At 48.4% G+C, this 11,492-nt stretch overlaps 1 protein-coding gene across 1 annotated transcript in view; it reads left to right on the top strand.

Annotated features, from left to right (window-relative positions):
- The window catches only part of Wdr63 (WD repeat domain 63), a 51,318-nt gene extending 40,251 nt beyond the window's left edge, over window positions 1-11,067 (top strand). The window contains exons 18-22 of the mRNA XM_021196816.1: window positions 1,207-1,337; window positions 5,370-5,574; window positions 7,012-7,103; window positions 8,932-9,054; window positions 10,893-11,067. Coding sequence (XP_021052475.1) covers window positions 1,207-1,337; window positions 5,370-5,574; window positions 7,012-7,103; window positions 8,932-9,054; window positions 10,893-11,036 — 695 coding nt within the window. The 3' untranslated portion in view covers window positions 11,037-11,067. The remainder of the gene's footprint in view (window positions 1-1,206; window positions 1,338-5,369; window positions 5,575-7,011; window positions 7,104-8,931; window positions 9,055-10,892) is intronic.
- Window positions 11,068-11,492: the final 425 nt, after the last annotated feature.

The following is an 11,492-nucleotide window of genomic DNA, read 5'->3' as shown; positions in this document are numbered from 1 at the left end:
GCCCTCACATAGCTGGGTAGGTGGCGATTCGGCCCTCACATAGCTGGGTAGGTGGCGATTCGGCCCTCACATAGCATTAAAGAGGTACAGAGTAAGCTTGTTGATGTGGTGTAGGGACACTGCACCTTCAGCCCCACCAGCATACACTTCCATGGCCGTCCCTGGAGTCTGGAGCAGAGAATGAACATTAAGGTCATCAGCCAGCCACGGCAGATGGAAGGAAACCCCAGCTCTAGTCCTGCTGTGCTCTGTGCAGAGAGCAGAGAGGCAGGAAGACCCAGGGGCTGGGGCAAAGGCTCAGGAGAGCTCTGGTCTCACCATCTGAACTTTATCTTTTCGGCTGCTAAGGAAGTTGCATCAAGCCAGTTGCTCTCATCAGAAACCAGGCTGTTCTTAGCACTTCATGTCACTCGCTCTGCCTGGCCAAGCTATCCCCATATCTTGGTTCGAAAATATGTCCTGATTATCCACTCCACTACCGGACTTCATTCAAGTCGCCACTGTCTCTCACACCTACATGACCACAGGAATCCGCACTAGGGTCCCCACCTCACTTCTACCTGCCCCGTAACAAGCCAGAATACCTTTGGAATCATCAGTGGGTCTGAACTAGACTCCTAAGAAGACATTGTGCTGTGGGCTTGGTCTGAACTCTTTTCCCTACAGGGCCCTCCATGATCTGGTCCTTCTAGGCCCTGGTTCACACCTCACGCCTGTAGTTCTAGTTTCCACAAGGACAGAGGCCCTTACTGGTCCTCTTTCCAGACTTCAAGGCATCCTTCTATCTGCACTGCTCCTCAGTATCAGAAACTTCCCAGGCTCAGCTACACTCAGACCTAAATGATTCACTCCCCTGACAATTCAGTCTAAGTTAGGAGTGCCCCCTGTCTCTCTTCCTTGTAGTGGCTTTTCTTTGGTCAATTACTCCCTGGGAGATTTATTTACTGGGTAGCTTTCCTTCCCACTAGATTGCCAGCCACTTGAGGTCAGGGCTGTGCCAGGCTACTAAGTCCCCATTGTCTAGCCACACACAAGAAGACCTTCGGACATATAAACAATCCACAGATATTTGTAACTCCCGTGCTGGACTTATACACAGGTGAATGAAGGAGAATGGGGCATGGCAGAGGGTCTGAACAAGTGTCCCTGGGGGTAGGTTTCTATGACAGATCATGCATCCAAACTGGGCCTTGTCCACTTCCACAGCCAAGAAACCTGTGAACCTCTACACAGTCCACGATGGGGCTGTCCACACCATCCAGAGGTCGCCTTTCTTCAATGACATCATCCTCACTGTGGGGGGGTGGAACGTGGCTATCTGGAAGGAGGAGGTCATGGTAAGTTGCTGCAGAACGGAGCAGGTGGGTGTGTCTTTGCCTCTGAGAAAGAAAACGGGAACACACAGGCTGTTCCGGGATCCTGGGCCTGTGGGGCACTTTATAGAGAGATGAGAACAGATGGTCTGGCTGCAGCATGTCAGCTGCAGCCAGTTCTGTCAACAGAACTGCTGGAAACCTCTGACACCACAGCCACGTGTCCTTCTTTCCAGAGGGGAAGTGAACACAGCAGGGCCCTTGTTCTCTGAAACCCAACCACAGTTTTTCTTGGAAATACTGACTGTGGGCACTTCATCTGACTTGAACTCTGCTTCTTGAGGTTCAGAAGATGAATCCTGGTGACTAGATGAAGTCCAGGGGTCGCCCAGCCGATCCACTTTTCTTCTGCACCAGGAACATGTTGGCTGAGGGCCTAGGGATGGCAGAGCACATTGCCTGTCCAGACACACGTGAGCACCAGCAGGACTTGGTCAGGATTAAGACCAGTCCTGCTAGATAGGAGCCAGTCTGCCAAGATAAACAAACAAAAATACTGGAAAACACACACACACACACACACACACACACACACACACACACTTAAATCCAGTAAAGCAGGGGCAGGGCAAACCAGTTCTTTTGGGGAGAAAATCTAAATTACTTCGCCCCTTCAGTGAGAAATAATGAGAATATGAAGAACCTGGAGAGAGAGAGAGACAGACAGACAGACAGACAGACAGTCTGGAGACAGACAAAGGCAGAGAGTATGTGTGGATCACAGCTGGGACATACATATTCTTTCACCAAACAACAGCCCCCATCCGGATCCCTAATTTATACAAATAATTTTAAAAAGAAACGTGTGTCAATGCTTGTACACAGGGTGCCATTGAGTAACGCTAAAAGCTGCTTAAGTTTTTATCAGCAAACTTTCAAACAATGTACTCTGTAGGTTTTGTCTTGTTCTTGTTTGTTTATTTTTCCAATAAGGAAGTTTCTAGTTAGAGCAAAGAAAACTGGCATGATTAACAGAAGACTTGCAGGACCAAGATCCGGGTTTGCCTAGGTCTGAAAGAACTTAAGGCATGGGCACAAAAAGCCTTGGAGGTCACAAAGTGGGGGGAGGAGGAAAGGTGGGGAAGAGGGGGAGGGGAGGGGGAGGGACAGGGCAGCCCAGGCCTGGGCAGTCTTCTTGCCTCACAAGGCCGTTTCCTGTGTCTGGGTTGACTTGTGGAAGACAACTGTAATACAGTTAATTTAAGCTTATCCCCGGCTAGCTTGCTAATAACTGAAACTCGAACTATGGTTATTTTATTTGGCTTTGACAATTTTGGGGGGGTCACCCCTAAACTACTCCTCTTAACTGCTGGCCTGGCTGCCTCCCCAGCGGTGTACCCCATATACTTGCTGTTTCTCCTGGCCATGTGCTCATGGTCCATCTCCCCTCATGGAGGCTTCTTCTCTCTCCCTGTTCTTCCTCCTCCTCTGGTCTCTCCCCCTCCGACCAGGTCATTCCAAACCCACCTACCTCTGATCCCTCCAGTAACTGGCTGTAGCCATTTTTTTTCACCAATAGTTTTAAATCAAGGGACAAGGTTTGCACGATGTGGGAACTCACCCTTAGGCCTCCACCATCCCTTTGGGTACAGCATTAAGCATTGCAATGCACAGCAATAGATCAAACCTCAACCGACAGCACCACGCCTTGCCATGCCACTGAGGACATAAGGGACACTTGGATGTCTGTCATGGGTAGACAGACCTGACAGTGGGACAAAGCATTTTCTAACCGCTCTTGTCTGTGATAACTTCCCAAAGTTATCACCAATCATCTCATGGTGGAAGGATTAAGAAGGTGTTTATTAAAAAGGTGGCCTAAAGTCCTTCTTCCAAATGCATGTACCGCCATCTGCAGCCATCTGTGAAATGCTGGTGGGCTCTGCTGCTCACGTCCAGCATGCAGCTCACTGCTGAGGTTGACAGCTGCCTTGGTGCCTTTCACGTCACTGTGACAAAACACCTCAGTCACAACGTCATAATGTAGGAGACAGAAGAGGTGTTCCGGATGACTGGTGTGTGGTCATATGACTCTGTTGGTTCTGGTCCCACGCTGAAACTGAATACCATGGAAATGGCATCATGCAGGTGGGGCTCTTCACCTCAAGGTGGACAGGAAGTAGAAGGCCTGGGCCCAGCTGTAACCTTCAATGGCATGACCCCGCCCCCTCTAACTGGACCCCAACACTTGAAGTTTCCAGAGCATCCCAAAATCGTATCACCAGCTGGGAGCCAAGCGTTCAACCCACGAGCGAGCCTGTGGGGGGGCTCGCATTCAAACTGTGACAACAGACATTTGCTTTTGTAGACACCAGAACTGTTTCCATGGGCAACAGGTCTCTGGCAGCCAGATAAGGTTATGAGACATGGCTTTACACTCTTAAATCTGCTGTCTACAGATTTGCATAGACGTGATAGTCAGCACAGAGGCTATCAGGACCATCTGAGGTTAAGCTGGAAGGTTCAACCTTTTCTAAAAAGCAACTAAAACAGGGGGAAGGGGAGGTTGCTTGTTGTGGATTTGGTTTATTGCTTATAGTATGTTAATTGGGTTCCCAGATGACACGGGAATTCACGTGTCTGCATGTAAGATGCCGAGGTTCCTGCCCCCAGATGGATCTAATTGGTAAATAAAGTTGCCAGCAGCCAATGACTGGACAGAGAGACAGAGGCAGGACTTTTATTTTTAAAGATGTATTAATTTTATTTTATGTATATGAGTATACAGTAGCAATTTTCAGGACCTCTGCCTGCTCCAGTCACCCTGCTCGCTCCTCCCAAAGATGTATTTATTATTATATGTAACTACACTGTACCTGTCTTCAGACACACCAGAAGAGGGTGTCAGATCCTGTTGTGGGTGGTTGTGAGCCACCATGTGGTTGCTGGAATTTGAACTCAAGACTTTTGGAAGAGCAGTCAGTGTTCTTACCGGCTGAGCCATCTCACCAGCCCGAGGCAGGACTTTAGATTTCCAGGGCAAGGGAACCCAGAGAAGAGGAAGGAGGCAGTACTGCCATTGCTGGAGAAAGAGAAAATCCCCGCCTGAGAAGTGTAGGACAGAGAGACAGAGAGACTGCCAACATGTAAGAGGCAGGGATCATGACCCAGGAGGGCTGCAGGCCTGGATCCGGGGTGGTTAGGGTAGACTATAGGTTTTAGTAAATAATAATTCAGTAATATTGGAGGGGAGAGCATGCTAGATACGTGGAGGGTTGAGTTGGCCCAGCTTAAGGCATATTAAAATAGAAGGCGGTGGTGTGTGTGTGGTATGTGTGTATGAGTGTGTGAATGTGGGTGTGTATGTGTGTGTATGTGAGTGGTGTGTGTGTGTGAGTATGTGTGTGTGGTGTGTGTATGGGTGTGTGAGTGTGTTAGTATGTGTGTGTGTGGTGTGTGTATGAGTGTGTGAGTGTGGGTGTGTGGTGTGGGTGTGGGTGTGTGAGTGTGTATGTGAGTGTGGTGTGTGTGTGTGTGTCTTTTGAGAATCCAGAGCATTTTGGCAGGTGGTTCGCAGCCACCAGCAGCACAATTTGGGTTAGTGTTAATAATGAATGCAACAGTTGCTTATACAATAACTGGTGGAGAAAATAACTTTTCCTATGTAAACCCCACAGCAATGCAGGCAAGATGGCTCAGACGGTAAAGCTGTTCAGGGCTTATGAAGGACGTTTGATCCCCAGAAACTGTGTAAAGCAGCAGGAAGGAGAGAGCCGACTCCACGAAGCTGTCCCTGTCCCTTCCACACGGGAGTGGTGACACGTGGAAGTATCTCTCTCTATCTGTCTCTCTCTCCCTCTCTCTCTTACTTAAAAACTAAAGACAAAACCCTAGAACAAAGGCAATAAAGACTAACCCATGGGATAAACATAGGGTTAAGTAACTAACCATGGCCAACTGAGCTGTGCTTTAAAATAAAAATCATTGTCAGTTTCTCTAGGGTCACAGAAAGGCAAAAAGAAAAGCTTTCAATGTGCCTTTTAAACTTGTGTTTAGACAGGACCGCTCCTTCAAACGTGCTGCGCACCGAAAAGGTACACGGCAGGGCACTGGTCCCTGACGAGGCCTGGAGTATTCTACATCGGCCGAGAGGATGGATATGTTGATATCTGGGACCTCCTGGAGAAAACTCATGAACCAGCCCAGTCCCAGAATATCTGCATCACCATGATCACCTACATCAAACCCTGGACCTTCTCCTGTATGTTCACTCTAGCCCGAGGAGCAATGTGTTTGGGTGACCTAGGAATGCTCCGCCGTTCACCTGGAAAACCTCCAGTTTACCCCCACCTGCCCTTCCTCCCCTCCTCTTGTCTCCTTTCTCTCCTTCCCTCTCTCTCCTGCTCTCCACTCTAACCTTTGTTTCTCCAATGACATCCTAATCCTTTCCTTCACCCTTGCTCCCAAACTCTGGAAGCCCCATAGCTCCCATCGGTGATCCAGTTCATTAGCCCCGATTCCCCAGACTGCTGGTAAGGTCAGACTGAGGCTGACTTTGAACCACGGGATGAAAGCGTCCCTCCCTGACAGAGAGGTCCTAAACCTTTGCTGCTGCGGGGATGTTTCTTTTCCAGAAATACTGAGTTCTGTTTCTTTGCCAAGTTTTTAAACTATTGTGCACTTTAGTGTCTGTGCACGGGCCACACCCACAAGCAACTCGCTTCACGGGAGCACATGGCTCTCTAGGGTTATGTATCTATGCAAGCCATAGACTCTGAGTTAAATATGTGCAAATAGCAATATACTACCAAACACGCATAAATTCAAGAATGAGTCTACAGAAAACTAATTTATTTCCTTTGTTTTTTGTTTATTTGGGGTTCTCCCCACCCCATTTGGCCCAATAAGTATTTTCTGTGTAACTCCAGTATGTCTGCCGTTACTGGAAGAAGTTTCCTGAAGTCCATAGATACAAGATTGACTCTTATGATTTTTCTCAGAAACACCCCTCCCAGACACTCGGGCTTCAGGGTCTCTAGAATGTCTGAGTGCGGCTTCCGGCTAGCCGTGAGGCACAACCAAAGTATGTTTTCCTATCTTCGGTACAGAAAGCTGACTTTGTACCTGCGGGGTTCTGAGTGTAGGATTCAGCAATTTGAACCAGACCTTTGAACCAGAAAATGAGAGGCGAGAAACATCCGGGAAGTGACAGAGAACTAGCATCCCCACACACTCCCGTGTGCTCGCAGGAAAACCTTGGTTGGGGTTGCATTTCCAGAACCCACCCACGCAGGGGTCCTGCAGCTACCTCTGTGTGCTGAGTGTGTGCCCTCTGCCCAGACACACACACACACACACACACACATCCCACCACCCCACCGCCGTGTCATCCCTGCCTCCGTCGGCCCCTCTCCTTGTACAGAGGAAAGCAAGGCGAGGCTCGAGGTGGTGGGGGCTGCGGAGACTCAGAGTCTGACTCTCATCTCATCAGCTGGAAAGAATGGCTGGACCCTGTTACATGTGGTCCAGTCCTGAGCATCGGACTGGGTTGCCCCGGGGCTCCGGGCTCTGGAATCGCAGCAGGCCTTCCCAGAAACCACAAAAACTAGACGGGATTTTGTGTCTAACCTCTTGAGATGACTTTCCCTTTGTTGAGTTCCCCTACGCACACTTTCTTTCTTTCTTTTCAATCTTTCAGCTAAGCAGCAGTTTATAGCCGTAGCTGACTATTACGGAACACTGCATATCCTAGAAATACCTTGGACCTTAAGTCACCCTTCCTTGAACGAGGTCAGTTAAGTTGCGACTTTGCACGAGTTTAATGTTGCTGGGACATTTCGTTTTTAAAATGTACACTTGTTAATTTATTGGCGTTTGGGGTAGGATACATGCCATGGCACACTTGTGGAAGTCAAGGGACAACTTGGTTCTCTCCTTCAGCCATGTGGGTACCGGGGATTGAACTCAGGTCATCACACTTGGTTGGCAGCAATACCCTGACCCGCCAAACCATCTTGCCAGCCTTTTGGGGCATATTTTTTAAACTAATTAATTATTTTTTTTACACTCCATATTTTATTCCCAGCCCCCTACCTGTCCACCCTCCGACTGTTCCACATCCCACACCTCCTCCCCTTGGGCATATCTTAAAATTGTGTTTTAAATGTTTTATTACTTTTGTTTTACAAGAGAATGACTTAATTTAAATAGTATTTTATTTTGGATAATATATTAAATATTTAATAAAATTTTTATCCATTTTATTTATTTTTATTTTTAATAGTAAAAGAACATGTTTTAATCATATGAATTAGATAATTTGATGCTAAGGAAAATAACCAAACAGGAAATGGGAAGGAAGTCAAGGGGATGAAGGGCAGACTAGGTGGAGAATTGATGGGGAGTCAGTATTTTCAAATGCTAGCCGAGTTTTAGCTCTGTTGGTGTACTCACACACCTCTCTGTTATCCTCCCCAGACCCAGCACATTGCCGGCCCCCCATCTGAACTGGCAATACTCTGCTCACCCCAACCTTACTCAGACCACCCAAGCATTTGGAGCAACACTGAGAAATATAGGGACCAATGAGTAGAAAAACATAAATATCCATGCCACTTAAATATACAGACTTCAAAAAACCAAATATATATATGGAGAGAGAGAGAGAGAGAGAGAGAGAGAGAGAGAGAGAGAGAGAGAGAGAGAGGAGAGGAGAGACTGCAATCTGCTGTGAGTCCCAGTGCCAGCCCACCTCCTGCCAGGCAGCAGGCGTGCCTGGACTGCCTTCCTTCCCCAGGGGGAATCAATAATGGTTTCTCTGCTAATGTCCATAGGACCCAGTGCTAAGCCCTCTGGAGACCAGAATCCAGCTCTGTTTCTAGTCCCTTTAAAGGGGCTGTAAAGATGGCCCAGCCATTGAAGGTAGACTCACAAGTCTCCATAAATATCTTTATCTGAGTTTACCAAGTTCAGTTTCAGTATGAAACTTCAGTCTCCGAAATAAGGAAAAGGGGGGGGGCAAATTTCTATATTTCAGTTATAAAAACGGCAAATTTCTATATTTCAGTTATAAAAATGGCAGGGTTTTGCAGTTCTCTCCTCCCAGCTGTAACTGTTCCTGTCCTAGGGACCTGCAAGTCACAGGGACCTGAATGTAACCACAGAAGCATGGACAACTTTCAAACCACATTCACCCAAAGCTCTCACCCCCCCCCCGGAGGGGGGCTGTAACTCCCATGAGGTCAAAGGACCCTTTCACAGGGGCCACCCACGACTATCAGAAAACACTGATATTTACATTATGATTCATAACAGTAACAACATTACAGTCGTGAAGTCACAATGAAAATAATCTTATGGTTGGTGGTCACCACAACGTGAGGAAGAGGATTAGAGGGTCGCAGTGTTAGGAAGGCTGAGGACCACTGACCTGGAGGGTGAGACACTTCCTATCATTATCCTTCCACTACGGTTAAGGTGGTTGTTGTCATCAGGCGGCTGAGAGAGATGACGTGTGGAACTCATAGTTGCAGGGCAGCAGCCGCCGGAACAGAGCCTTGTAAAGGCCACGGGCGTGCATCCCGTGGGCTGAGCTCACGCGGGCCCTTGTCTCTGACAGGTATCGAGTGTGAACTACTACTTTGAAAGAGAGGTCAGGCACCTGGAATACGTCCAGCAGCGCAAAGAAATCCGTGAGCAAGAAAAGAAAGATATGGCCCTGGAACTAGTGAAGAAGAAAACGGTGAGTGAACTCTCCGGATGAAAGCGGCTGTCCTCTCTCCCCCACCGGTGGGGTGGTGGTGCCACAGGGCCCATCCCACGAGAGTCCTGTGCGCTCCCCGATCTTATGCCTTTCTTCCGGGGGCATCAGGAAGGCATTGATTTCCTACAAGACCATGAGTGAGACCCACCTGTTGCGCACACAATGAGATTCTATCACATTTCTGTCTGCTTATGTTCTGGATGGTCAGAGCACACACAGCTCACATATGGAGTTCAGAGGGTAATTTCCGGGAGTCAATCAGTAAGTCGGGTCATCAGGCTTGGCAGCAGGCACCGTACACACTGAGCCATGTCACCAGCCCTGATATGTAATGACATTCTGCCCAAGTCCTCTTTCTCTAAGTGACCGCATTTCCTAAGTCCTTTAGTATAGACACAGAGACTCACAGGCGAATTCTTGTGTTGTGTGGAGGTCTTGCGTCTGGCGAGTGATGTATTGAAACTCACCATACAAAAAGGACCAGACAAAGAGGTCAAGACATGGGCTGAAATCCCACAGATCTGGAGCAAAGCTTCCATCTTGGCTGAGCTTTGGTTGTCCTGTCTGGAAAATGGGAACACCAACGGCCACCTCTGGTGATTGTTAGAAGGCTTTCAGCTAATGTGACCGTCTGCCATCAAGCAGTTGCTACAGTAACACAGCAGCTGATAGACGTGGGGGAAAGGTTGTGATGGGTGGTGCTGTGACCCTGAGACAGAGAAGTGGGGAACACATCCATTTTACACCCAGCCAGCAGAGGGACATGATGCTCTACGGGCCCTGCTCCCCTCTTCTCAGCCTCTCTGTGGGTCAGGCCTTCCACCATCCACTGGAATTGGGGACTTTTAAATACTCTATAAACCGTTCTTCTAGAGGTCTCATCCGAGTCTCTCGGGTCTGGATTTCTGTTCCTCATTGGCTTGTCTCTTCTCTCCCACACACACCCCCGCCCCTTTGTCACCACAGATTCCTAACTGGCCCTACCTGTGGTCCCTTCATAGCCAAGCACATGGTGGCCTTCAAAGTAAACTTCTAAGCCCTGTTCTTCATGAGAAGTGCCAATGTGTGGCTAGCGTAGCGTTCTGCGCACTTCACCCATTGACAGACACAAACTGGTACAATCAAAGCACAGGTCTCATTTCAAAAGCCACCACTGGTGGCAACAAAGGATACAGAGATCCCAGTCAACTAACTGTCTGTCTAGTCCCACAGCCGCAAACAGATTGGCCTTAGCTTTGTGTAAGTGCACTGACGAGAGACACTCTATGCCAGCAGTTTATCCACCACTGCTACAAGTCTAAGCACAACGCAGTTCTGCAAGTCGTCGACTGCCCTCCAGCCACACAAGGAAGGCAGGGCACTTGGGAAAGACCGGAGGAGGGGTTTGCTTGTTGGTCTATAGCAGTGGTTCTCAACCTGTGAATGGTGGTCCCTTTGGGGGGCTTTCACAGGGGTCGCCTAAGACCATAAGATGACACATACATTTACATAATGACCTATAACCGTAGCAAAATTATAATTATGAAGTAGCAACAAAAATCATTTTATTTATTTATTTTTTTTACAAGGAACTGTATTAAAGAGTCTCAGCAACCAGAAGGCTGAGAAACATTGCTATACAGAGAAGCCGTGAAGGGCAGAGTTTTTGCAGTCCCCACTTCTCCAGCACATCAGACTGCCCCTCCTGCCCATCTGTCCTCTACCCGCACACAATCCCTTCTAGAGAACAGCCATATCTGCTGTTGAAAAGCCCCGGCTCCTTCTCCTTCCTTCTTGGTTTCTAAGCTTACAGAGCTGTCTTGCTTGTCCCCACCTAGAAAGTCTATCAAAAGACAAAAGAACAAATGGAGGCCGAGCTGAAGTTGGAATATGAGAGCTATCTGGAGCTTGAGAAGTCTGTCCTCTTCTCCCTCGGCCTAGGCAAAGTCTCAGAGAAGAAGTCCTACTTGGATTTACATTAGCAAAGATTCTCGAAGACAGCTCCTGGGGGACCCCGCTAACCTTCATAGCTCCTGGGGGGACCCCGCTGGCCTTCACAGCTCCTGGGGGACCCTGCTGGCCTTCACAGCAACTGGGGGAGCCCACTAGCCTTCACAGCTCCTGGGGGACCCTGCTGGCCTTCACAGCTCCTGAGGTACCCCGCTGGCCTTCACAGCTCCTGGGGGACCCCGCTGGCCTTCCCTCTCTCTTTACTGAGTGTGCGTTTTATTTTATGTAAGGTAAGATAGCAAACTGATCATATATAGGTGTATTCGCAAACACTGGCTTTTATGTAACTGGAATTAAAACAATTAAATCCTATCAAATCTATTTCAGTCTCGTGCTGAGCATTATTGAACTGTATGCAGAATATGGACATCTCAATAAGGACATTTCCTCTGCTAGTCTCACACAGCTGCAGACACCGTCTCCCTCCC

This window comes from Mus pahari, chromosome 4, assembly GCF_900095145.1.
Source record: "Mus pahari chromosome 4, PAHARI_EIJ_v1.1, whole genome shotgun sequence".
Classification (NCBI taxonomy): Eukaryota; Metazoa; Chordata; class Mammalia; order Rodentia; family Muridae; genus Mus; species Mus pahari.
This window is presented reverse-complemented; position numbering and strand designations above follow the sequence as displayed.